At 47.6% G+C, this 27363-nt stretch overlaps 2 protein-coding genes across 16 annotated transcripts in view; one reads left to right on the top strand and one right to left on the bottom strand.

The window, feature by feature from the left end:
• ADCY7 (adenylate cyclase 7) overlaps positions 1-13977 on the top strand; it is a 73613-nt gene extending 59636 nt beyond the window's left edge. For 7 of the 10 annotated variants that reach the window (XM_021931940.2, XM_021931945.2, XM_021931939.2 and 4 more), the window contains 15 exons: positions 214-248; positions 795-878; positions 1069-1141; positions 2460-2557; positions 3744-3828; positions 4083-4208; positions 4970-5068; positions 6097-6290; positions 7151-7244; positions 7484-7639; positions 8339-8485; positions 9400-9504; positions 9739-9853; positions 10444-10568; positions 11982-13977. In XM_021931940.2, the coding sequence (XP_021787632.2) occupies positions 214-248; positions 795-878; positions 1069-1141; positions 2460-2557; positions 3744-3828; positions 4083-4208; positions 4970-5068; positions 6097-6290; positions 7151-7244; positions 7484-7639; positions 8339-8485; positions 9400-9504; positions 9739-9853; positions 10444-10568; positions 11982-12242 (1797 nt within the window). In that variant the 3' untranslated portion in view covers positions 12243-13977. Of the gene's footprint in view, positions 1-213; positions 249-794; positions 879-1068; positions 1142-2459; positions 2558-3743; positions 3829-4082; positions 4209-4969; positions 5069-6096; positions 6291-7150; positions 7245-7483; positions 7640-7996; positions 8486-9399; positions 9505-9738; positions 9854-10443; positions 10569-10794 lie in introns of those variants that run through there. The other 3 variants (XM_021931943.2, XM_021931948.2, XR_002519227.2) reach the window with 3 other exon arrangements.
• Positions 11521-27363, bottom strand: part of BRD7 (bromodomain containing 7) — a 54122-nt gene continuing 38279 nt past the window's right edge. Inside the window, exons 9-18 of one of the 6 annotated variants that reach the window (XM_009196406.4) lie at positions 24390-24465; positions 22004-22111; positions 21465-21600; positions 19317-19428; positions 17716-17772; positions 16418-16532; positions 15985-16128; positions 15610-15753; positions 14582-14665; positions 11521-11912 (exon numbers count right to left, since the gene is read on the bottom strand). In XM_009196406.4, the coding sequence (XP_009194670.1) occupies positions 14610-14665; positions 15610-15753; positions 15985-16128; positions 16418-16532; positions 17716-17772; positions 19317-19428; positions 21465-21600; positions 22004-22111; positions 24390-24465 (948 nt within the window). In that variant the 3' untranslated portion in view covers positions 11521-11912; positions 14582-14609. Of the gene's footprint in view, positions 11913-14435; positions 14666-15609; positions 15754-15984; positions 16129-16417; positions 16533-17715; positions 17773-19316; positions 19429-21464; positions 21601-22003; positions 22112-24389; positions 24466-27363 lie in introns of those variants that run through there. The other 5 variants (XM_017953344.3, XM_003916861.5, XM_009196407.3 and 2 more) reach the window with 5 other exon arrangements.

Below are 27363 nucleotides of genomic sequence, written 5' to 3'. Positions count from 1 at the left end.
CATTTGGAGACTACGCCAGGATGGCCAGGAACATCCCTGTCCTCCTTGGTGCCTGGACCATGCTCAGTTGTAGTCAGGATGTCTGTGGCTTGGATGACCCCGACACCTTGTCCTGTGTATCAAGTGCTGGAGGGGCTGCACCTGGCCCAGCAGTGGCCTTCAGGGCCCAGTGTTCTGGGGAATGACTGTATCCTTTCCTCCCTTCCCTTTCAGAGCGTTCCCCAGCGCCACCGCCGGACCCCAGACAGGTGCGTGCCCTGCCATCCTGGCAAGTCCTGCTGCAGCCACCTCCTCCAAGCAGGCTGCCCTGACCAGCCTCTGTCCAGTGGGCAGCTCCGCAAGGCCCAGCCCAGGACCTCTGTGAAGTTGGCCAGGGCTTGGGTCAAAGCATTTCTAGGAACCAGAGTTTCCTGGCTCCTGGCCCTTCTACATGGCCTTGATGGAGCACCTGTTGTGTGGTGCCCTGGCGGGGTCAGTGGAGTCGGTGGAAGGGAAGGAGATGCCTGTGGGTGTTCTGGTCTCCATGTCAACCCCGGGGGTGTAGCTGAAGACGCCTTGGACTGGGGCTCGGGTCTGCCCTCTGCGTGTGGCTGAGCTGCTGGCCAGTTGGGCCATGCTGGACGATGCTGGGTCCTCACTTGCCCTCTCTGGGCCTCAGTGGGACCCACCCATTCCTTCACCATCCCACACAAGGTTCTGGGACCACACTGGTGGCCATGCCCACGCCCACGCCCTCCTCTGGGAGAGTTGGAGGTGGTCCCAGTGCCCATCCTGTTGTTGGTATCTGATTTCAGGAGCATGTCCCCCAAGGGGCGGTCGGAGGACGATTCGTACGATGATGAGATGCTGTCAGCCATCGAGGGGCTCAGCTCCACGAGGTGAGGCCTGAGACCTCTGTCCACCCCCATCTCCTCTCCCCCTTGAATAGGGGTCTCCCATGTGGGCAGGCCCACCTCATGCCCCATGCCTGGTGGCCCAGTCTTGTTCCTTCCCCCTGCCTGCTGCCACCTCCCGAGGGAATGGACCCCTTCCCAGCTCCCATCTCACCACAGCTGCCCCCGCCCACAGGCCCTGCTGCTCCAAGTCTGACGACTTCTACACCTTCGGGTCCATCTTCCTGGAGAAGGGCTTTGAGCGCGAGGTGAGGACCCCCAGCAGCCTCCCCCACAGAGGGACAGGGTCTCCAGGCTTGGGGTGGGGTGGGAGGCGCAGGTCATGGGGCAGCCTGCATTCCCAAGACCGGCTAGGGGAGGGGCACTGAGAATCCACAGCTGCTCCCGGGTGGGGGTGGGGGCGGGGCCAGTGCAGCACCAGCCTGGCGCTCTCTCCTGTCAGCCTCATTCCATGACCCAAATGCGCCATCAGAGATTTGCCTCCATGGGTCTTCAAGACTTTTGCTCCGTCCAGTGCAAAGCCTTAGCAGATCCTGGCATGGATGCCTCAGGCTGACGGCACTGGCCTTGCAATGAGACGAGAACCCAAAACTCAGTTATCACTGTCCTGTCTTGCTGCTACGAGCTTTTTGTACTGATAACGACCATTTCTTTCCTGAGTGCCTTCTGAGTTCCGGCAGCATCCTTGGCACCCACATTATACAATTTAACCGTCACACGGCCAGCCCAGGGGTGCTGCTGTACCACTTCACACAGGAAACTGGCTCTCAGAGGCTTCAGAGCCTGTCCCCAGCTTCAGGTGTGGCCTGTCAGGACAGTCCCGGCCCTTGGTGCTCCAGGGGTACCCCTCTCCCTCCTCAGCCTGAGGAAGTGGCACCCAGAGTCCAAATTTGGGAGTACTTCCTCTTGTGGAGCTCCCTGAGTTGGGGGCTTCCTAGGTGAGGTCACGAGGAAACCTGCCTGGCAGGTCTTGCTGGCCAAGTGACCTGCAGGGTGTGGCTGGTGTGGCCGGGCCGCCGAGCCTGCTTTCCTTCCCTGCAGCAGTGCAGCAGGAACCCTTCTGGGGCTGTGATCCCACAATGGCACCTGGGTGGGCAGGGGGGTGGTCTCCCTACCTGCCAGCTTCTTGGCTTGAGGCGAGGACAGCCCCGGAAGCTCAGACTTGGCTCCTATCCATGTACTTGGGGCCATGAGCTCTGCAGGGACCTTGCAAAGAGAGAGACGGGTGGTGTAGGGGAGGGGAAGGCATTGTCTTCAAATAGGAAAAAGTGGAGAATGGGAACAAATGAAACTTACCAAGTGTCACATCACCTGGAACTCCAGGAGGGTGGGAGGGTTTTAATTTATTTATTTTAGAAATAGAGATAGGGTCTCACTATGTTGACCAGGCTGGTCTCAAACTTCTGGGCTCAAGTGATCCTTCTTCCTTGGCTCCCAAAGTGCTGGGATTACAAGCGTGAGCCACTGTCCCAGCAAGGAGGTGTTTTTTTAAAGCTGATTCACTGGAGGCGGGGTGGGCAAGTGGCACTGCAGGTGGCCACCCCTCACAGTCCCTGTTGCCCCCAGTACCGCCTGGCACCCATCCCCCGGGCCCGCCACGACTTTGCCTGCGCCGGCCTGATTTTTGTCTGCATCCTGCTCGTCCACGTCCTGCTCATGCCCAGGTCAGTTGTGGGGAGGGGTGTGGGGGTCCAGCCTGCTGGGATCCAGGCTGGAAGGTGACCGACCATGGCAGGACCCACCAGAGAACCTGCAAGGAGCTGCATGATTTGGGCTGGAAGGGGTCGGCTGCTGGGGTCCCAGCAACTGGACCAGAGGTTGTGGCTGCACACCTTGAGTTACCAACACTTCTTTTTAATAGAATGTGTGTTTTCTGCCACAGGCCTCCCTACTCCCTAACATCTCTCTCCTCAGTCACCTGTCATATGTGTGGCCTGCAGGCATTTTGGTTGGCAGCCCTTGCCTTAGGTGTTTGGAGTGCTAGGAGGATAGACTCTGAAAACTGTAGGCGCCATCCTTTCTCTCTTATATACAGGGAAATTGAGGCACAGAGAGTTAATGATTTATCCAAAAGTCACTGAGATTCACGCTTCTGGCTCTAGGGCCCTGCTGGTGGGGTATACGGATGGGGGTGAAATCAGAGGGAAGGGGTATCTATGGTCAGCTACTTGGTGCTTTCTAGAAGAGCAGTTAGGCCGAAGCATCGATCAGGATTGTGGTTTTGGCTATGCTTAATAAAGACATAATAGGGAGGCTGGACGCGGTGAATCACGCCTGTAATCCCAGCACTTTGGGAGGCCGAGGGGCGAATCACTCGAGGTCAGGGGTTTGAGAGCAGCCTGGCCAACATGGTGAAACCCCGTCTCTGCCAAAAATACAAAAATTAGCCGGGCGTGGTGGCAGGCGCCTGTAATCCCAGCTACTTGGGAGGCTGAGGCAGGAGAATGGAATGAATCTGGGAGGCGGAGCTTACAGTGAGCCGAGATCACGCCACTGCACTCCAGCCTGGGTGACAGATTGAGACTCCATCTCAAAAAAAAAAAAAAAAGACATAATAGGGAACACGTTTTGACTGTTTTTTTTCTGAGTCTAAAGGCAGCAGACATTGCTCATTTCTTACAGACTTGGACCAAAAAGAGTGCCATGGTCTTGACCTCAATCTTCATGGTCTAGCCGGGCCCTGTGTGTTGCCCATGGGGCAGCTGGGCCACAGTTTTCACAGGTCCCCTTTGCTGTGGGCAGAATACCAGGTGGGGTGGGGACAGGTGGCTGTGAGCCAGAGGATTGGTGGGGGTAGTGGTCCTGGGCAGAAGGCCCGAGGCAGAACTGAAGTTCTTCCCTCCTCTCCAGGACGGCGGCACTGGGTGTGTCCTTTGGGCTGGTGGCCTGTGTACTGGGGCTGGTACTGGGCCTGTGCTTTGCCACCAAGTTCTCGGTAAGTGGGGAGCTCTGGCCCCCTGGACCCTCTCTCCCTGCCTTGGGACGCCTGCCCAGGAGTCCTCCCTGGTGAGCTTGGCCGGGCTGAGCCCCTGCTCTGGTCAAGGTTGGGTGCCCATCTCTCCTGCCTCAGGGACAATTTCCTGAGTGCCCTGGAGGCTTCTTCTGAGGGACCCCTCCCCAGGCTGCCTGCAACCAGCCCTCCTTGCCCAGGCTGTTGGCTTTGGGTGACTTGACCCTGTTACCCCACAGAGGTGGTGCCCAGCCCGGGGGACACTCTGCACTATCTCCGAGAGGGTGGAGACGCAGCCCCTGCTGAGGCTGACCCTGGCCATCCTGACCATCGGCAGCCTGCTCACTGTGGCTATCGTCAACCTGGTGGGTCCTGGGGTGGGGAGGCAGGCCTCCTGGGTAGAGGGAGACCTCCAGATTTGGGATGCCTACAGTGTGGCCTTAAAAGCTGCCTCTGGTTGACCTCTCCCCCAAGCTCAGCAGGTGGCCGTTGGGGGTTCCTCTTTGCAGACTCAGGGCTCTTCACCTTTGGGTTTTCAAATGAGGACTCTGGGGGCCCAGAGAGCTTGTGTGGCCGGCCCCAGGAGGATGGGATGCTTTGAGCCACCACATCCTGACACCCCATTCATTCTTCATGGCCCTTCTGAGACTCAGTTTCTCCTCTCGGGGATGAACCCTTGCTCCTCTGCTGGTGCTCAGAGGCTCAGTGCTGCAGAAAGCAGCCTGTGGGACACTTGTCTACCCGCCTCTTGGACCCCGCATCCCAGGTTAGGGCCTCTCTCACCTCTCTGCCCTGGACCCTGGGTTTTTGGAATGTGTTACTGTGACCACCTCCCTCAGGGTCACTGGGGAGAAGGTTGAAAATGTTGGTCCCGGCTCCACCCCCTGGCCGCTGCTCTTCTGGGGGTGACTGTGCCCTCATCTCCTAGCCCCTCTGCCCTGTGAACCTGATGGCTGCTGTGGGGTGTCGGCACGGTGGCTTGAGCCATGCTCAGAGCTGAGCCCAACGTGAAACCTCAGGCTGCTGTGACACTCATGATTGCCTGGGGCCCGCCTTGCATGGCCTGGGCAGGTTCCAGTGTTCCTGTCCCTGGACTAACTCTGATGGGGACCCGTCTCCTCTGCAGCCCCTGATGCCTTTCCCAGTCCCAGAGCTGCCTGTTGGCAACGAGACAGGCCTACCAGCTGTGAGCAGCAAGACTAGAGCCCTGTGTGAGCCCCTCCCGGTGAGTGCATTGGGCCCGGCTCCGTGGCCTCACTCAGAGTGGGGCTGCTGCCGCCGGGGGTGCAGTTCGGACCCTCAAAGCATGGGTGCTGACCCCTGAGAGCACAGCACGTGGAGGCTGAGACCAGCCTCTCCTGCAGAGCTGGGAAAGCAGGGCCCCATGGGCCCACCTGGACTCTGGCCCAAGGGAGTGAGGAGTCCTGGCCTTGGCAGGCTTGGTCTAGGCTGTGTGGGCGGGCAGGGAGTGAGGGGAGCATCTGGCCTTGTGGGGATCTCCGGGTCAGGGTACTTCCTCTCTGACAGGCCTGCCGCTGTTTTATACACGAGTATTTGCAGCTCAGGGAGGGGTTTCATTAGGTGGTGGTGCCAGGGCAGGCTCAGGCTGATGGCAGAGGTCAAGGTCTCTGCCCGGAGGCCCTTGCAGACAGCAGACTCTGCAGCTTCAGAGGGTGGCAGTGCTCTAAAGAGCAGAAAGGTTCTGGGACAGGGGATGGTGTGGGGAAAAAGCCGAGGCGTGTGTTGGGAGCAGTGGGGTTTTGGGTGGGTTGTCTCCTGGGGAGGGAGTGGGAAGAACCGGGATATTGAGCCAGGGGCAGGCTTGATCCAGATTGGGAGGTGCAAGAATGCCGGGGTGAAGAGCGTGGTCTTTATTCTGGGGGCTGGGGAGCCACAGCACAATCTTGAGCAGGGCAGAGGTCCTTTGGAAGGGTAAGCTCACAAAAACTCAAGGAGGCAACTTGGATGCATGCATGCTCCGGCCTTGACCTTGACCGTGGTCTGTCATATCCAGAGCATCTGCATACTATGTTTTCTCCCCTTTAAATGAGCACACTTCATAAGAAATAAAACTACAGTAAAAACAACAGAACAATGGACACTCTTAGGTCTCATTGTTTTTTGTTGAGAAGGGAGGTGGTAAGGCAAGGTGATGCTGAGGTGCTGGGGAGTGGAGCTCTGGGGTATGTGCTGGGCCTGAGGCGAGAGTAGGTGGTAGGGTGGCTCTGTCCTGAGTGACACCCCACCCCTCAGTACTATACCTGCAGCTGTGTCCTGGGCTTCATCGCCTGCTCCGTCTTCCTGAGGATGAGCCTGGAACCAAAGGTTGTGCTGCTGACAGTGGCCCTGGTGGCCTACCTGGTGCTCTTCAACCTCTCCCCATGCTGGCAGTGGGACTGCTGCGGCCAAGGCCTGGGCAACCTCACCGAGCCCAATGGTACCACCAGGTGGGGCCCTGCCCATCCCCGTCCCCACGGTGGCCTGTTCACCTGGTGCCTGCTCACACCAAGGGGCTTCTGTGTTCATAGGGAGTGGGCACCTTGCAGGGTGGGGCTGGCAGATGGCCTGGCTTTCATCTCACAGTTGGGACTGACGCTTGCCCAGGTCCCAGGTCTCCAGCGCTCAGAGCCGAGGAATTCGATTCGCCGGCAGGTTCTTTAGGAGTCTCTGGTCTGACAGAGGCCACCGGGTCACCCTGTTTCCAAGCCAGTCTAGTGGTGGGGAGGGAAGGTGGCTGCAGCTCTAGCTCTGCGCCTCTCAGGGCCATGTCCTGGGTCTCGAGTTGTGGAAGGAGCAGTTGCTTCCGTCTCTTCCTAGACAGGTGGTGATACCTGAGGCGCTGGCAGGGCTGGGGTGTGTGGTTCTAGGGGTTCTGGGTCCCAAGTGGATTAAGGAGTGGACCTGGTCCCCCTAAACAAAAAAGCTGGAAGCCTGGGACCCAGAACAGAATCTGCTCCTGTGGGTCTGCCCCGCACCTGCAAAATCCTTATGCCACCCATCCACCCCACCCCGCCTGCCACTGACCCTGGCTCACCAGGAGCTCTGGGCTCCCTTCAGGCCCTCATCACGGCTGATTCTGGTCATTCAGGGGTGAGATCAGAGGTCTTTCCCATGAGGGCTCCCCCACCTCCCTGCCCACCTTGCCCCTCCTCCCTTTATCAATGCCCCAGAGTTGTCTAGTTTTCCACCCACCCCATTAGAATCCATTTCCCCCTTTCCCCTGGGTGTGCATGGCACCTGGAGAGCATGACTCGATGGGTTGGGGTGGTGAGTGCTGGGAGTGACTTGGGCCTCCCTTCATATCCAGCGGCACCCCTAGCTGTTCCTGGAGGGACCTGAAGACCATGACCAATTTCTACCTGGTCCTGTTCTACATCACCCTGCTCACGCTCTCCAGACAGGTATGGAGGCTGGCCCCCCTACCCAAGCTCTGCCTGCTTTTCCTCACCTCCATCTGGAGATGGGGTGGGGTGGGCTCGTGTGGAGCAGCAGCAAAGACCAGAGTCCTGCCAGGAAAGCACTGGTCCCCTGGCCAGAGGCTCCAAGGACACCAGGGACAGACAGACCCGGCTAGGAGATGCACAGCAGCATGGCCCCTGCTCGCCTGCGGGCAGGGCACTTATGTTCGTGCTGTTTGCAGATTGACTATTACTGCCGCCTGGACTGTCTATGGAAGAAGAAGTTCAAGAAGGAGCACGAGGAGTTTGAGACCATGGAGAACGTGAACCGCCTTCTTCTGGAGAACGTCCTGCCAGCCCACGTGGCCGCCCACTTTATCGGTGACAAGTTAAACGAGGTGTGCTGAGAAGGGGCTGGGGCGGAGGCAGGGAGGCGGAGGGTCCAGGCGCAGTCCATAGGGTGAAGGTGTGGAGTTGGAGTGCACACCGAGCTTGGCTTCCTCAGGTCTTGGCCTCACCGGGATGCCCAGGCAACAATGTATGGGATCAGCTGTGAGAGAACAGGTCTGGGGTCAAGGACCTGGGCTCAAGTGTGGTTGTGGACAAGGCACCTTGCTTTCCTGGGCCTTGGTTTTCACCTCTGTAAAATGGGCTGACAGCACTTCCCCACAGGCTTGTGGCGAGGATGAAATGTGTGTTCAGCGGTTTGGGATCTGGACATTCTGTGTTGATGAAAATGTCTGTACTTCTACCAGTTCTGTGTAGCAAGTTTTCTAGATAGGAAACGGAGGCCCAGTGAGAACGAAGACCTCCAACTGTTACCCTCCACTACTGCAGAGGTTCTTACCCCATGTGTACATGGAAACACCCATGGTGCTTCTGTGAGCAAAAAACCAACCTGAGCCTGACCCTCCCTGGCCACCCGATTCTTAATCACCTGGTAACAGCTGCCAGATGAACCTCATGCAGCCCACCTTCCTCCCAACCCCCCGAAAGCTGGGCTGGGCAGTTCAGTGCCATCTGCTCCTGAGGCCTTGCCACTCTTCCCATCCCCTCAAGAGGTGAAGTGGCGTAAGGTCCGGTTTCTTCCCATCCAGGACTGGTACCATCAGTCCTATGACTGCGTCTGTGTCATGTTTGCCTCCGTGCCGGACTTCAAAGTGTTCTACACAGAGTGCGATGTCAACAAAGAAGGGCTGGAGTGCCTGCGCCTGCTCAATGAGATCATTGCCGACTTCGACGAGGTACAGCCTCTAGCCCAGCCCTGTGCAGCAGTCCCAACCCATGCTGGGGAGGGAAGGGCGGCGGCACCTGCCATTCTAAAACCCAATTTAAAAATGTGACACAGGGCTGGGCAAGGTGGTCTATAATCCCAGCACTTTGGGAGGCTGAGGTGGGTGGAACACTTGAGGCCAGGACTTCGAGACCAGCCTGGCCAACATGGTGAAACCCTATCTCTACTGAAAATACAAAAAATTAGCTGGGCTTGGTAGTGCACGTGCCTATAATCCCAGCTACTTGGGAGGCTGAGGCAGGAAAATCACTTGAACCTGGGAGGCGGAGGTTGCAGTGAGCTGGGATCACGCCACTCCACTCCAGCCTGGGCAACAGTTCACAACTCTGTCTCAAAAAAAAAAAAAGCACCATGGCCCCCCTGGGGGGAATATACATTACACAGAATATGAAGGTACACATTTCTTTTTCATTCTGTTTTATGCAGCAAATACTTCGTTGGCATGTTCTCTGTGACGGGCAGCTTGCTAAGATTAGACTCAGGCCCTTTAGAATAGCTTCATTTCCAACTAAGCCCACGCTACCAACCAAGCCGATTCAGAGGAAATCAGTTTGGGTTGAATTATTTGCTGGAGACAAAGAATCTACATTCCTGTGTAGATAATGCCGTGTTTGCTCTGTGCAGACACAGATGGAAGGGAAGAGGGAGACAGTGTGGGGACGGAGACGACAGGAAGAGCAGGAGCCGCCAAGGGCCATGTCCTCACCATGCTTAGTCATGCGCTCAGCTGGCAAGGCAGCGTGAGACGTGTGTACGAGAGGCGGCGATGGGTGGAGGGAACCCCACACCCTTCCTGAGGAGTAGGGGCAGCCTGGCTGTGGCTGTGGAGTGGCGGCTGCTTCACCGCTTCCTTCTCACCTGCAGCTCCTGCTGAAGCCCAAGTTCAGCGGCGTGGAGAAGATCAAGACCATCGGCAGCACATACATGGCAGCTGCAGGGCTCAGTGTCGCCTCAGGGCACGAGAACCAGGTACTCAATCCCAAGAGGGATAATTCAGCCGACTGCCCTCACTTAAAGGTGACCTGTCACCTTACCTAAAGGGTGTGTCCATATCCTGTCCTGGGGGAGGGGGAGGGGCCCAGGTGCTTGTAGGGCTCTGCCAGGATTTTAGTGGTGGGGATCCTCAACAAGAGTGGCGCGCCAGGCCCACTATGTCTGGGGGCTCTGGAGACGCAAGGATCTGACCCACAGCCTGTCCCACAGGAGCTGGAGCGGCAGCACGCCCACATTGGCGTCATGGTGGAGTTCAGCATCGCCCTGATGAGCAAGCTGGACGGCATCAACAGGCACTCCTTCAACTCCTTCCGCCTCCGCGTCGGTGAGCCCGGGCGGTAGGGGCGTGGGGAGGCCCTGCCTCTAGGCCAGCCCACCCAGTCTGTGCAGCACAGCTGCACCTCGCCGTCTATTATGAAAGGTTTGAGAATCCCTCTGATCTGACAAGCTCAGCAGTTGGACAATTATTCTGACGTTTTGCATAAGCATATAGTTAGCATATAGTTACCATTGAGAGTTTTAATAATATGTAACTACAAAAAACGGAGAACCAAAATTATTGACTGTAAACAGGTAACCTTAAAATACAGAGAAGGAAGCAAAGTTACTAAACCTAAATAGTTGTGGGCCTGCGCTCAAAGCCAGGCCTTTGTTAAAACGGAGAGTAGCAGATACAAGTGTTAACATCAAACCCAGACTTCTGGCTTCTGAATCTGAAAAAGAGCTGGCCGGGGAATGCCCTCCTCACACCCCAAGCCCGACTGCATCATGGTGACTCTGAGAAACAAGCCAGCCTTCACTCTAGTTGTTTTGTCCCCACATCCTGTACTGGGGTATGGATTCTCTGGCCTCCCCTAAGGACAGAAGCCTGAGGCTTTGCCTGCATGCTTGGCTAACTGTAAACATCATCTTTAGGCATAAACCATGGGCCTGTGATTGCTGGAGTGATTGGGGCCCGAAAACCTCAGTATGACATCTGGGGAAACACAGTCAACGTGGCCAGCCGAATGGAGAGCACCGGAGAACTTGGGAAAATCCAGGTAAAGACCCATCGGGGAAGCAGGTAACTGAGGGGAAAGGATCTTCCCCAGAAGTGAGAGGACTTGGGCTTAAGAGCTGCTGTCTCAACCAGCAGCCATGGTTCTAGGGTTCTAGCTATCACACTCTCCCGGGAAGGCAGACTGCGTGCCTGGGTGGTCTCTATCTGTCCCTACCATGACAGGTGTTCTTCCCGCCTCTGAAGACACAGGTCTTCTTCCTTTTCAGGTTACCGAGGAGACCTGCACCATCCTCCAGAGCCTCGGGTACTCTTGCGAATGCCGTGGCCTGATCAATGTCAAAGGCAAAGGCGAGCTGAGAACTTACTTTGTCTGTACGGACACTGCCAAGTTTCAGGGGCTGGGGCTGAACTGAGGGCTCCTGCTGGGTTCTGAAAAGGCTGGGAAGCCAATCTCCTTCCCTGAAGCAAGCCCAGGAGAAGACTCCACCCCACGCCAATCCCAGAGGCATGCAGAGGGTGTGGCCACCTCCTGGCAGATGGCTGTGCATGTTGGCTTCTTTGGACCCCCACTGAAGGATTTCTCAGACACATGCAGCACCAGATTCTGGCTCGAAGCAGCCACTGAGCCATTGTGCGCAGGGGAGGCCAGAACCTCTGTGCCCGGTCTGTAACAGTTTCCAGGCAAGCTGGAGAATGTTCACTGGTTCAGGGCTGACTTTGAGATCTTTGTTCCCTGAGGTGCTATGGAGGCGACTTTAGCACATGATGAAAACAGACGCCCACCTCATTGGCCTGTGGGCATGCAAAAGTGAGGTCTGTTTTTCTAGACACCAAGGGGGAGTAAGCTGAGCTGTCTGGCACGGATTGGAGACTCCCTCTCCCTGGTGGGCCCAGCAATGAGAGTGTTTCTCACAGCCGCATTCTGGTAAATGAAGCTGAAAGGAGTGTTTTACATCTGTAAACGGTTTCAAACAGTAGAGAAACACACCTAATTAGCACTGTTACTTTTTGCCTTGTCTGGTATGTTTGTTTCAAATGAATACATTAATGGGGGTTTTATCCTTTTGAATGACTTCTTAGCTAGTAGACAAAAATCTCTTCCTCCCAGTGTATGCTCTGCCTTTTTAACCACTGACACGTAGGGAGGACTACTGTCCAGTGTCAGCTTATGGGGTCAGCTGGCTGTGGGGGTTGAGTCCTGAGGAATGTGGTCACAGCAAGAAGGCAGGGAGCAGCGGAGCCTTGCCTTTGAATGAGGCAGCTCGTGAGGCAAGCATTCTGGAGAGAGGTGCCTAGAAAGGTGCGGCCTTTCAGCTCTTCCTTGATCACTCACGAATCTTTGCGTTCTCCCCTGCCGTCCTTCAACTGTATCTTACTTTTCTTACTGGAAAGGAATGGAGTCTGTTTAGAGATAAGTTGGACAACCTGTGAGTGCATCTCTCCTTTCCTTTAGTCTTCACAGCTAACTTTGGAGAGCTTCAAAACTACAAGGATCTACTCGGCATGGGTGCGTGCACAGGCTCCTGGATCTGGGAAGCCCGCCCCCTCACAAATGCTGAGCCGTTCTTGCTCTGAAACTGCACGAGTCAAGGCAAATGCAAAAAGCCAGGTTTTGGGGATGTGTCTTACCTGTGCTTCAACTTTCCAAGGAATTGAAAGTCAACCTAACTGTAACAGGGTGAGAAATAACAAAACTGCCCGTGCCTTTTTCTGAAGGGACTTCATAACCAAAAGACTTAACCAGTGGCCTCATCACTAGAGCATCGCCAGGATTTCTAAAGTACTCAGTTTCCCTATATAGCAGGGATTCTTAGCTAGATGTCACCATGAACCCCGTTAAGTTCTACAGAAAGTCTTGCATACAGGAGCCTTTACAAGATTATACAGGGTTGCAGACTGGGTGACTGACCGGACTTGTTGGGGTCCTGGGATGAGTTGCCCCCTGGCTGCAAATTAGAGTACAGCTAAGTGTGGGGTGGCAGTGGAGGGGACGAAAATTGAGCCTGCCTGCCTGTGCTGTGTCATGTGTGGCTTTATCAGCCCGAGGAAGGGCAGGCGTATTCTAATTTGCACAAAGGTGCTGGGTGGACTAGTGACAGCTCTGATGTGCTACACATAACTGGAATCAGTGTGAACAGAAGAACTTGCTGTATAAAGGAATTTCATGGCAACAATGCTGGTAAGGGCAATTAGCCTCGCTTAAGTTGCCTTTTTTACACACCAACTTTTTACATGAAGGGTTGGTTTCACATGAATACTATACTGAAATCTGTGCTCGCAAGATCTAGCAGTGACCAGGGCTGCCCAGCGGGGGCTCTCCTGGGAAGTCAGGAAGGTTTCTGTTGCTAATATAACATGGAAACACATCAGTGCACTGGGCCTCTCTGAGGTCAGCTTATTTGTACTCTTGCAATATTTAAGTTGTTTTTTTCTTCAGTAACAGAAACCCCAGTTGGGAGTTTAACAAATAACTGATCACCATTCATGCATTTTCATTTCCTATGAAAGCACTGTGCTGTGCTCAGATAGTAACAGTTTGTCAGCTTTTAGTTTTCAGTGTTCAGGTTATAGAATATAACTGACCATAAAAATTACCTGCGGGTATTTTCTTTTTATGAACCTGTTTTTAAATTACCAAATTATTTCTTTACTGGTTTCTGTTTTATGACAGAAACAAGTATCTAACAGTGACCTTCTCTATGGGTCAAGGACTTCCTCACAATTTCTCCTAACTGGTGAAAATAATACCGGAAGTTTTCTGCCTTATTGAGGAAATTTCCGAACAGAAGAGAAGATCATTAACCACTGCATACTCTGTGTATATAATAGGTCAATGTAAAGAAACATGATTTGAGGTGGTGCATGCAAATAACTAGGGTTTATTCTATATAATGAGTATTTATAGATCTGTAACATTTGTTTCAAAATGCTGTTTCATTTTTATAAAGTACCAGTGTTTAGCTGCTTTTTATACATTAAATTAGCAATTTAAAAAACTCAAATATCCAAAGGTATTTTAAATTTAAGTATTTTCTTGGTCCTCAGGAACTCACTAGAGATTAAAAGTAGTCTCTAAAACAACTTGAAAATTTGACTCTTTTAGCATAAGATTTTGAGTCTTTTGGGGGAATTAGTTTTCCTTTACCCTACTTGTTCTTCCTAAATACTAATTTTCAAAGTCAGGAAAATGGAAATCAAATGGCTTCCTGCCTGGGTGATTTATAGAAGGATTGTATAAGGGCCTTCAAACTTAATTTGTTCACTGAACAAGGCTATCTCCATCCTTTTTCCCTTATGTATAACAGGTTCTAGACAGATTCAGAAAAATCACCATTTATCTCAGCTTGCTGATAAAAGGGGGCCATGCATTTTGTGGTCTCCTACTTAAGAGTTCAACTGCTTGGGTACTTGACCTTTGTATTTCAGATAAACAGTAAATAGAAATGTCACCTTTTGGTAATCTGGTAACTACCTGATGTATTCAAGGATGACTTAGTTTATCTTATTTGGCTTATTACTTTGCTATAGTACTAGTAACTCTTTAAAAAATGGAAAAAAACAAAAAACACTAGCCATGTGACCCTGCTATAAAACTCCCAGTGTGCTTTTGTCGGGGGTGGGTGGGAGATGCCTAATTACCCATACAAGGGCATCATTCCCATTGGGTATGCAGGGGCAGAACCACACTAGTAAATTGTAAAATTATTTCAAGTATGTTCGTATAATGGAAAATATCACTGGATGGGGCCATTTTAAGAACGTTTCTTAGTGATGGTCCTGTCTGTGGGACATAAGGAAGAAGCACGGGCAGGCACTATTTTGAAAGAATGCTGTGCAGGTATGGCAACAGCCCCAAGCACGTTCCTTCCTCACAAGGGCTCCCTTCTGTATACATCACCAAGATGAGTCCCAGGTCCAGCTTTATTACCTAATACAAGTCCAACCTCTGGAACATTCAAATTCACTGTTCCAAAGTTTAATTAAAAACACAATTTACAAATATTTAATATCTTCTGAAAAGCATTTCTAAGTTAAGAATGAAAAAGTATGTACATAATATATAATCAAATACCAGGCAGCCTCAACTTCCACCAGGTCCACACTCAGCAACATCCGTCTTTTTAGGTTCTTCAATATCTGAAAGAAAAAGACATCACTTAATTCAACATTGTTTTTACCTTTTAATTAAAAAGGGGACATGAAGGTCAAGCTGCCATCCAGAACTGTAACTGCTGAGAGCCATTCTTTACCACATCCAAGGTTGAACACTAGGCACATTATCAGGCTATTATTGTGGCTCTTCTGCACACAGGAAATCTTTATTAATTCTTTAGACAAGATAAAAGGAAAACTAAGAATAGTTTTATACATTAAAAACAGACAAAACCTTTCAAGTGTTATTTGAAGGGAGAAGACTAATGTTCCTTTTATAGTTGGCCCTTCTTAGCCACGGGTTCCACGTCTGCAGATTCAACCAACTGCCAATCAAAAATACTTGGGGAAAAAATCCAATTAAAAAAATACAATGGCCGGGCGCGGTGGCTCAAGCCTGTAATCCCAGCACTTTGGGAGGCCGAGGCGGGTGGATCACGAGGTCAGGAGATCGAGACCATCCTGGCTAACATGGTGAAACCCCGTCTCTACTAAAAATACAAAAAACTAGCCGGGCGTGGTGGCGGGCGCCTGTAGTCCCAGCTACTCGGAGGCTGAGGCGGGAGAATGGCGTGAACCCGGGAGGCGGAGCTTGCAGTGAGCCGAGATCGCGCCACTGCACTCCAGCCTGGGCGACAGAGCGAGACTCCGTCTCAAAAAAAAAAAAAAAAAAAAAAAAAAAATACAGTATATTAACTAGATTCTATGAAGTATATAAGTAATCTAGAGATGATTTAAAGTATACTGGAGGTTGTGCATAGGGTATATGCAAATACATTTTATGTTAGGGACTTGAGCATCTACAGATTTTGGTATCCTTGTGGGGTAGATACCAAATCCGGGGTCCTGGAACCAATCTCGGGCAGACACTGAGGGATGACTGTAGTCACTACAGCTTTCCACTTTCCCAGAGAAAATAGGGCACGTACCTTCTGTCAAATCCACAAAGTTGTTTTCCATGATGGCGGAAGGAATGGAAATCCCCATTGCTTTTCGAACTCCATACGTGCTTACAATATCACCTGGAGTTACTTGCTGTGCAAGTTCTTTAAGATTACTGGTCACTTGTTCAGCTAACAAGAAAAACAAAGATAGTTCCAGATACTGAAACATGGTTCCTTTAGACAGAGGCATCCCAAAGAACAGTAAATGTACAAATGCAAAACACAAAACAAAACAAAAACAAAACACAACTGTCCCTGGGATTCACATCAGCATTACTCTATAGTGCCATTACCACTGTACTCAGAAGTTTTTTCTTTGAAGCATCCCGTGACTCTCCTCTTATGGGAGGCAAAACATACCAAGATGCATTTCTCTGTATGAGGGACCCAAGAGACAGATCATGTTGGGAGGGGGTCTGGTGCTCAAACGTTCATTCTGGGCTTCCTGGAGTTCCCTGAGCAATCTGGTGGTCTCATCAAGTTTCTTCTGGAATATTTCAGCTTCTGTGTGGTAAGAAAAAGAACACACGGAAGAAAACAGACACCCTTGTGTTTGATCTTGTGTAATAAACTGACTCCTAGGCTCTAGGGCTTTGCTAATTATTGGTTAGCCTTCTCCCTTCAAAAGAGTAATCCCCTTGAAATGAAATCAACACACTATACCCATTCATTTAACTTGGTAAGCCAAGATCTTCCTGTGGTGAATGGCTATATTAATCTGTACTTATGAGACATGAAATCTTGACTGCCTACATCATGCAGTTTTTCAATCAAACCCTCTGGAGACACTCACCTTCAGAGTCAAAAACTTCAACTGGAACGCCAAAATTTGTTACAGCTTTCAGCGCTATGAGCCTGTCTTGAGTACTGGAGTCCAAACGCCCTGGTGGCTCTACTTCTGTAATCTGCTTCAAAAGGAAAAACAGGCAATTACTGGAGTTTGCTAAGCCACAGCAGTGCTAACTAGAAATTACTAAGATGGTGTGTATTTACAGGCAAAGTTACTCTACCTATTTACTATGGAGTCCTAATTTTGATGCTTACAGAAAATGAATTTCCAGAACACCCTTTTAAAATGCTATTCCCAAATCTTGGCAAAAACAGGTATTCAATAAATCCACACTTCTGTGAAATGTAATGGCGTATCTCATACAATTTGTATCATTTGTTTAGTATGGCAACTATTCTAAAGATGAAGTAATGAGAGCCTTATTGTTGCTTAAACTGTGAAGAGCTTTTGGTGATGACAATGCCTTGTGTTTTCGAGATTCAAAGACTATTTCAGTCCGTCTAGTCCATATACTTGCATTCTTATTGACACACTTCCTGGGTCTTCTCCAGGCCCCCAAACTAGGCTGTCAGTATTGCATGAGAGAAACAAAATCTTAAAAAGGATAGAGCCGGCCCAGTGCAGTGGCTCACGCCTGTAATCCTAGCACTTTGGGAGGCCGAGGTGGGAGGATCACCTGCGGTTAGGAGTTTGAAACCAGCCTGGCCAACATAGTGAAACCCTGTCTCCACTAAAAAAAAAAAAAAAAATTTAGCTGGGCATGGTGGCAGGCACCTGTAATCACAGCTACTCAGGAGGCTAAAGCAAGAGAACTGCTTAAACCCAGGAGGCAGAGGTTGCAGTGAGCGAAGATCGTGCCACTACACTCCAGCCTGGGCGACAGAGCGGGACTCTGTCTCAAAGAAAAAAAAAAAAAGGTGGAGTTTTTATTTTCAGAATCGTTAAGACTCAGAGTTTCCATAACCTCAACATTGCTTTTTAGGAATAGATCAACCCAGATATTAAGCAATCAAAAGCGAATGGTTCCATTTATACTATGGTGTGGCTCTCCAACTCCAACTCCATTGATCCACCTGATTTCTCTGCCTACATATGGGCTAAAAACTTGTGGTGGAGAAACTGTATAATAGTGTAACTTGGCACTGATATGCATTTATGATTTGCCATTTCAGCTAGGCCCTCACAACTCTACTCACTAACCCTTTTACTTCTTACCCAATAGGCCTTCCCATTCTCAAGACTTCTCTTACTCCCCTTATTTTCCATTTAAATATTTCTCGTAAAGTGTAAAATAAAATCACCTCCATTTCTTTTGCTGTGTCAAGTGTCCTAGTATGGCCTTCATCTTCAGGCAATGACTGTAAGGATACAGAAAAACAGCTTTTTAGGAAAACACATGAAGGTAAATATCAAGGAAAAGAGAAAAGTGTCAGAAGTTTCTTGGCAAGATAAAATGAATACAAATATGGACTACTACAATATAATTTTCCAGACCAAAATGACTAAATACAATTATTAGCATTTTGAGAGGATTCCGTGAGCTGGGGTACTTATTACTGGTGATGTTATTTCCATGCCTGATCAAAAGCTACATACATATTTAAGAAGGTATTTGGTAAATAACTTATAAATACGTAAATAAACGGTATCTGTTTTTATTAGAAAAATCCCTGACAAGAAGACAGGAAGGAGTTCTAGGGATTACTGTTCATGAACAGAGCAATATTCTCAGATAGCAGAGGATTACTGAAAAATAATCAAATGCTACAGAGAATGTGAAAGCTTCTCAATCTTGTTCTGCACAGATAACGCACCCAGGAACAAGAGACAGATGTATCATGGACATCAATCAATGATGTCATCTTTCTTTGAAAGGTTCTGTTGTCAGTTATTTAACCAATTCCCAATTTCTAAAAATTATGAACAATGTATCCTTATATGTAACTTTTGTATTTTTTCTAGAATAAATTCTGAGAAGAACTGCTATATTGAAGGACAAAGACACTTAACATTTTGAAACACATTGCCATATTCACCAAATGAAAAATATTCAATTTTCGTTAGATTATTAATTCATTCAGATTAATTGATGAGAAGGATATGGTAAAAAAAATGTGTATTTTTAATTGATGTAAAGTTTCATTTTTTAGGTTGTGTGATGAAAGCGGTCTGAGTGCGGATATTTTACAGCAGTCATCGTTGAGCCTGACTGAGGCACTAACCTCAGCTCTGCTGACAGGTCACCCAGCAACCATATGTGCGGTTGTGAGCAGGGTACCAGGCACTACAGTCGCAGTCACCATTAAGAGTTAGATCTCCAAGAGACACAGGGTTTCTCTAACTATTGTGACAGGAACATTCTGGAGATCAACTCTCTTCTATATCAGCAGGAACATTTTCTGGTTCTAATCCTTGAGCCACAACTCTGAATGATTCCAGATTACGAACTATCTGTAGCTGCACTAGAGATAGCTTACAAGTGTTAATAAAATAGCAATGAGGAAGCTTTTTACTTTTTAACTTGAGGTTCCTCCCGATGTGCTATTACTGCATAAGGAAAAGCCATTCCCTATCATTTTAGCCAACTTAGTTTCAGGCCAGTGAGCAAAACTTTGCTTTTTTGTTAGAGGACACAACACCGACTTCTGAGTTGTAAACCCCATTTCTGAGTCCTACATTCCCAAGATGAGATAAGGATAATGCTTGGGCCCTCACAGATCCTGGTAGCTAAGCTACTCCTTTCCGTTCATTGTCCACCCGTGGCCTCCACCCGGGCTGGGCTGTCTTTCAGGGCCACGGAGTTCAGCTGTCATACTGGTTAATCCCATGGTTTCATTATACTGAATGACTAATGCTTGAGAGTCGATAATAAATTACCCTGTTCCGTTAGCAGCGTTCTTACCATCTCCATCTCTTGTAGGGTCCTGGAATGACCTCCTTTTGTTAAAACATCCAGTAGACTGTCTGCCATGACATACGGATAATCTTGGCATGTGGCCAAAAACTCATGGATGCTGCAAGAGAGAGGAAAGTCTCACATAAATCACCTCCACTGGCTTTATCCTCCTATCAGAGCCAACTGTTCCCATTAGATGACCTCGGTTATACATCAAGACATCAAATTTCTGCCTAGACACAACATGGTATCTACAAATTAGCAATAACATTATCATGAGAGAATTAATATGAACACAGTAAAAATAAAATGTTCCAAAGAAAAATGAGACCTCAGTGACAGGGGTGCAGGCTCAGTCCCTGAATCTTCTGCTCCCCGCCCTTTCACTTCCTGTCTACAGTGATCACCTTCACCTCAGGACTTTCATCTGGGATCAAAAAACTCTCAAAAGTCACATGTCCAGTTTGGACCACACCCTTTGGTGCTCCACATGGAAGTCTAACAGACATCTCAAGCTTAAAACATACAAAACTGAAATGCTAGATCTTCCCCACTAAGTCATGTTCCAAAGTCTCCCCTTTCTCAGTAAATAGCAACTGCAGCCTTCCAAGCTCAGTGTGCAAACCCTGGAGTCAGCCTCGACATCTCTCCCACATCCCATTTCAATCAGTAAAGAAATCCTACTGGCTGATGACTGAGCCCTTCTCAGAACCTCACCTGCTACTCCCCCGGTCCATTTCTCATCTCCCTACTTCTGTCCTTGCCTCTCTACAGTCTATTCTCCAAGAGTAGCCAGGGTGATCCTTTAAACATCATAAGCTGGACTGGGTCACTCTTCGCTCGCAATCCACCAGTAGTTTCCATCTCACTGAGAATAAAATTCAAAGTGCTTATAAGGACCTACTCTCACCAACGCCCTCCCTGGCCATGTGCCTGCACACTTCTGCTTCTTCCTGCTATTCCTCAAGTGTGTTGGGAAGGCTCTCACTCAGGCCCTCTGCATAGCTCCTGCGCTGCCTGGAATGCTCTCTCAGGTGGCAGCCTTGCTTGCTTCCTCACCTCCTTCAGTTTTTGCTCAACTTTCCCTTTTGTGCAGACTTTCCTGACTGATTTAAAAGTGCACCCCTCTCACAGCCCCAGCACTACTCTCTCCTTCTCTGCTGCTTTACTTTTCTCCAAAGCACTTGTCATCATTTGACAAGAGGGCATGGGCCTTTGCCAGTATTGTTTCCCTGTGCAATCCCTATTTGTGGTATGCACAGATACATAATCCAGAAAGAATTCATTCAGGCTGCTGAGGTCTAAAAGATTAAATGGCTTGATCTGAAACCACAGTCAACTTCAGACTTATGGACCCCTACCCTGTAAAAACCACCACCACCAAACCACACTTACTAATGTGAAAGTGAACAGATTCTCCCTTTATCAGAGAAACAGGGGACTGGTGAATCTACAGGGTTAATTTCTTACACATAATGAAAATTAACAAGGTACTACTGCTAAGAAGGAATAATATCCAGTAAACTACTGCCATAACCCAAGCTCAGCATCCCGTCCTGAGCCAGAATCCTGCTAAGTCAGGACGGATCTCATTGTGTTGATGGGATCCAAACTGCTCAGCATCCTAAACAGGAACACAGAGATGATCTTCCCACAGAAACATGCAATAAAGAATGGCTGAGTTTAACTGCAATGGTCTACCTGGCATGTGATTGGTCAAAAAGGCTTTTATGTGGGTTGCCTATGGAATAGAGCCATCCTATCCTGCCTCCTTTCTCGGGGAAAATGCACTGTGGGTTCCCAAACTGATCAAGTTTGGACCATAACTCACTGACACACAACATGTTACAAGAGAACAGATGGCATGTCAACATTTTGAAGTAACAAGTACCTAAACTTTAGTACTGGCTGAGGTAGTCTCTTTAAAAATATATTTTTGTTTAAGAATTAAAATACTGCAGATGCCACCATCAGGGAGACATGCTCTCTCTCCACTAAAGGATAACAGTAACTATGAATCCATTATTGTCAGCTAAAAAAAATTACTGAGCACATTTTTTACTACTCGGCCAGTTTTGTCAGTCTACCCACAAATCACGTATGTACATTAATGTTTTTAAACAAATGTAATCAGAATATTAACTGGAGACTCACCTGAAATCGCTTGGAAGATCAGAGTCTTCCCCATAGGTTGAATAGATTAAATCAGAATCATCCTTGCTGATATTCGCAAATGTGGAGTCATAATGCGGTGCGTAAGAACTGTAGGGCCCATAATTCAAATACAACACTGTTGAAAAAATCAAATACTGTAACACTATTCTTTAACTTGTATGTCAATCTATTTTCTTGTTTTACCAAAAGATGATTTATTCTCTCCTAACTTTACTACTTCATTGACTGGTTCGCAAATCTAAGATATTTTCTCCCAAACAGGTACTTGTAAAGTTACAACTCAAGTGAATTCTTCCCTACAAGGGAGAGGAGAGGAACAATAAAGAACAAAACTCATTTTGAATATGAATACCCAATTTTCCAGTCTCTTCTGAAGTTAATAAAATAGCTAATTAATGTTGCAAAAATACCACCAAGATACTGGTACCCATCTAGTGAATAAAGCGTAATTGTGCTTCCTTTCCCTAATACCCCAAAACAGAGAAGAGAAAAAAATGACTTCTATGCAGGAGCCTCACCTGGAGTGACTTTGTTCCTTTTATCCTCTTTGAACCCCTGCAAAGTATTCACTCCAGACTGAAGTCTTCCAGTTGTCATTCCCAGTCTCACAGGGCAGTAGCCTGGCTCTACAACATAAAACTGAGCACAGTGAAGGAGGCCTACATGGCCATGACCCACGGGGCCCTCTGCCGAGTGACTCCGCATACACCACTGCATGGCATCTGCATGACCGTGAAGGAGGCTGGGAAGCCCTTACTACACCCACTTTTATAAGAAAATCAAAGCTCAGAAAGGCAGAGCTATAGCCAGGACCAAAACTTAGACCTGTTCATTACACTCTCCTGCTTCCTGGAATTCTTTATAACCACATACGCTTGACTTAAAAAATTAGACTTTTATTAAAAACAAAAGCCATGAAAACTTTTAAAAGCTGGGATTTCTAATGTTAAGATGAAAGTTAACCAGTACAAAGGTTAGTAAAAGACTGAGGGAAAACACCTGCATTAAAGACAAAAGGACTACTAACACATGAAGGATAAATGAGTGTCTATGAAAGGCATACTTTTAGTGCAATGAGAACAGGCATTAGCCAGGAATGAATCCCTGTGATGAAGCTGGGAATATGTGACATAGAGAAATCATGGGTGGGCACCTGAGGGGACTGCAAAAGATGCTGGCAGGAGATGTGGTCTCCGACAGTATCTAACAGAGGGGCATCTGCTCTCCTGAAGAAGAGTCTGTGTCACATGATCAGCCTGCAACGGAGGCTACTGCCACCAGTGACCAGTGTGGTGAAGGCACTGTTAACCAACTGAACATCTAAATCAGATCTCCTCTCCTTCTCAGTGAATAGTCTGGAATTTGGTTTCCTAATGGGTACGGGTACCAGATGATGAAGCTGAGAAGATGAACAGGGGTGTCTTCTACCTTAAACCACGAAAGTGGCCTACAGAGGGAGCTGTGCACACGGGGAGCCAAATCAGCTTTGGCCACATTTGATTATGTCTCAGAAACTGAAAACCCAGGAAACCAGACCAAAGGCAGGGAGACCACACTCCTGGCTTCACAGAAAGCAGCAGATCTTAAGGTGTCACCTCCATCAGTTAGCTGCATCTCCTAACACCAAATGTTTACCACAGCTATACTAGAAAGAGCAATGTTCTCAATCCTGTGGCATTCTTTGACCTATGGTCATATAAAATTCTACTTGTTTGCATCAAAGTAAAAACTGAGTTTTGTTTTGAAAACAGCACTAGCTCCTTTTCTTCTATTACTGTTCTCCTCCTTTAGAGAACATTCATGGTCCCCTTCTTTCCATCTTCAAATGCTATTCCCTGCTTCAAGGTTTTCACACCTGCTATTCTCTCATCCCTTACTCAACCTAAACATCATCTCCTTAAGGACGCCTTCCCTGACCCCCAAACACTAGGTCGGTATCTTCCATTATGATCACAGCTGTTCTTTTCCTTTGTAGTATTTATACATTATAGACACATACCTGCATAGTACTGATTAAGGACAGACTTCTTTTTACATGAGCCCTCCTCCCCCGACTCCATAGAACCTAAGGAAAAGAGACTCCTCTCTCTCTGTTTGGTTCTCTACTATACAGCTAGCTCCTAAGACAGCACCCTGCTCATAGCAAACAATAAACATCAGAGACTGTTTCCTTAAGGGTAAAAATTCTGTCATTATTCATTTTCGTATTTCCAATTACTTCTCTCATTATGACAGTATGAAAATAAATATTTGTTGACTAAATTAACACTGTCACATTTGCATATCTCAATACATGATTCTCCCCTCAGACCAGTGACAAAAAGTTCTAATTCTGACATCGAATTTCAAAATATAACCTACATTATTTCCATTAAAACATCATTTGAGAAAACAAAAATATGACTGAGGCTCTAAAGATTCCCAATCTTTACAAACTTTCTACTGACTTCAGTGAAAGATACGTCACTAAGCATACACCCTCCATTATTATTAAGGCACTATGTGGCATATACATTCATTTATTCACTGAAATAAAGAGATCAGTTAAATTTATAATATCATAATCTGTGGGTATGAGATACCTCTAAACTGAGTGTCTATACTAAAGTCTCTTAAAATCAGGGCTAGGAATTACTATCTAAATTATGGCTTTGTTAATGGTGGGTTTAAAATATTTCAAAACTTTGAATTTTAAGGAAAACTTGATATACCGTACCTATTCTAAGATGAAGTGAAAGTTAGGCTAGCTATTACCATGAAATACATGACGTCTAGCTAGATCCTCTGCATAATGACACAGTTAGACTGATCAATATTCAAGCTTGTTGCTTTAAAATGTTAACCCAGGTTACTGTTCTCTGCCAAACAGCATCAAGTTCATGCACAGTTTTACTCTGATCCTACCTCCTACAATGGGATCCACAGGATGGAGAAGTCCCAATGTTGTTGTTCCATCTGGTTTTCTTCTTTCGAATTCGCACTGCAATGACCCAAAGTATTCAGATGGAATGAAGTGTTTTATACAAACACGCTGAGTATCCTTTATCCGAAAGGCTTGATACTAGGGTGTTGTGGATTGCAGATTTTCCCAGATTTTGGAATATTTACATATACATAATGAGATATCTTAGGGATGGAACATAAAATTCATTTATGTTTCATACATACTTTACAGACACAGCCGGAAAGTAATTTTATACAATAGTTTAAATAATTTTGTGCACCCGTCACATGAGGTCATGTGTGGAAGTTTCCACTTATGTCATCATGTCGGAGCTCAAAAAATTTCAGATTTTGGACCAAATTTCAGATTTTGAATTTTTGGATTAGGGATGCTCAGTCTGTACCATATTCATATATGCAGCAAACCACAAAGCCTTATTTTAACCTAATATTACAGGTGGCTAATCATTAAACTCAAGGTACTGACTTTCACACCTGTCTCCAGGTATACAGGGGATGATGGGCTAGAGAAATGGAGGTGAGGAAAATCTCAGAATTCTAAGAGCTCTGTGGGCTTTTTTTTTTTTTTTTTTGAGACGGAGTCTCGCTCTGTCGCCCAGGCTGGAGTGCAGTGGCTGGATCTCAGCTCACTGCAAGCTCCGCCTCCCGGGTTCACGCCATTCTCCTGCCTCAGCCTCCCGAGTATCCGGGACTACAGGCGCCTGCCACCGTGCCCGGCTAGTTTTTTGTATTTTTTAGTAGAGACGGGGTTTCACCATGTTAGCCAGGATGGTCTCGATCTCCTGACCTCGTGATCCACCCGTCTCGGCCTCCCAAAGTGCAGGGATTACAGGCTTGAGCCACCGCGCCCGGCCTAGCTCTGTGGGTCCTTAAGGCTACCTAGTTCTCCCCAGTCTATCAAAAAAGGCTACTACGGACCAGGAAAGGGCAGTGGCTTGCTTAAAGGCATGTACACACCTACTTGGCTTTAAAACCAATGTGGGCAGGGACCCACCATCTCACTGCCACCCAAGACACAGACATGGCTTCTGTTCCTAAGTCCCCATTAAATGTTTCTTTCTGGAAACATTTAAGCTGGAACATGTGGTGAGCTAGCCAGGAGTTGAGGGACCAAGAAATGGGCAAAGGGAAGGAAGCATCCGTGGGGGAAATTCCAGGTGGCAGCCACTTCCACGTGGAGTGGTGTGGCTCACGTTTTAGACGCCTGTGTGTGAGTACAAGGATGCCCTGAAAACGCCAGTGTATTTGGAGTGATTGTTGGCTGAGAGCCATCCGTCGCACTGTGGTCATGAAGGGCAGCTGGCAGCCACTGCAGCAAGACGGCCACTTTTGTGGGCTGCTTGTTTGTCAACAGGAGCCCAGCTAGCAGCAGAAGCAAAAGTAAAACAGCTTGAGTAGGAATTACAATTAGGAAAAATATTTTTTTGAAAAAGAGCTCTATATTCAAATGTTGGCTCAGTTAAAACTGCTATTTGGGCTATACATATACAAACATATGTCTATTGTTTTAATGCCGCTGTAATGGCCCTGTAAAATGTCTCAGTCAACTGAGTTCTGTTTGGCTAGCCCTCCTTCCTCTTGCCACCCTCCATACCATATTAGGGACCTGATGGAATTTCTGGCAGCTTGTGATCCCTTGAGGTAAACAATAAAGGCATCAAATACTCCTCTTTTTGGGAAGAATCTCTGTTTTTCCTCACAGAATACCAAGAGTTGTAAGCAGACAGATTCCTCTCAGATCTAAAACTCTGCTCTTTTCTGTATTGTATTACCTGATCTCTAAGGCTTTCTGGGGACCCAGGATTCAGTGATTTTGGGTGATCTAAAATCTGCCTTCCAGTAAGTATTAGGCTCTAAAAGCTGCATGCTTTCTTGGCCCTGTTCCTTAAAGGGCTCCCCTCCTTGAAACCAGTAATCTAATAAGGAAACAAGTTGAAAAGACGACATCTTTTTTTTTTTTTTTTTGAGACAAAGTCTCACTCTTGCCCAGGCTAGAGTGCAGTGGCAAGATCTTGGCTCACTGCAACCTCCTTCTGGCAATCTTGTTTTCAGGTAATGGTGTTTAGGTTTAGGTTTTGTGCCTTTGAGATGTAAATTTTCTACCTTGTTTCATCTACTTTGTTATGACTTTGGAAATGATAGATAGTCTACGAGGGGGAGAGAGTGAAAACTGGCAAATGAAGAATCTTATAAATCTAGAAGATCTGTTTCTGTGTGTTTGTATGTCTATATATGTGTCATGTGTATGTGATATATCACTATCAAAATATATGAAAGCGCTCTAATCAACTGACCAAAGAAAAGTGCTTAAATCAATTATTTTATTAAAAAAATAGAACTTGGCTCAAATGCCTTCTAGTTCACACAACTTCAGTAATCCTTGTTAAATAAAACTAGTTTCAAAATTCTCTTCTGTAATTTTAAATCTTAAAGTCATGTTATATCAAGTAATCTTAGGGTTTTCACTTGAAATTAGGGTTACTAAGAGTTAAAATAGTTAATATATATTATTAAAATTACTAGATATAAGAGAAACAATTCTATATACATAGTATATAAAGAAAAATGTGTTTTTGGTAAAGACACAACATCAATTTACAAAAATCAGTAGCATTTCTATACACCAATAATGTTCAAGCTGAGCGCCAACTCAAGAATGCAATCCTATTCACAACAGCCACACAAAAAATAAAATACCTAGAAATATATGTAAGGAGGTGAAAGATCTCTACAAGAAGAACTAAAAAACACTGCTGAAAGAAATCATAGATGACACAAATGGAAAAACATGCCATGCTCATGGAAGAATCAATATTGTTAAAACGTCCATACTGTCTAAAGCAATCTACAGATTCAATGCTATTCCTATAAAATTCCCAACATCATTCTTCACAGATTCAGAAAAAACTATTCC

Source organism: Papio anubis, chromosome 18 (assembly GCF_008728515.1).
Source record: "Papio anubis isolate 15944 chromosome 18, Panubis1.0, whole genome shotgun sequence".
NCBI lineage: Eukaryota > Metazoa > Chordata > Mammalia > Primates > Cercopithecidae > Papio > Papio anubis.
This window is presented reverse-complemented; position numbering and strand designations above follow the sequence as displayed.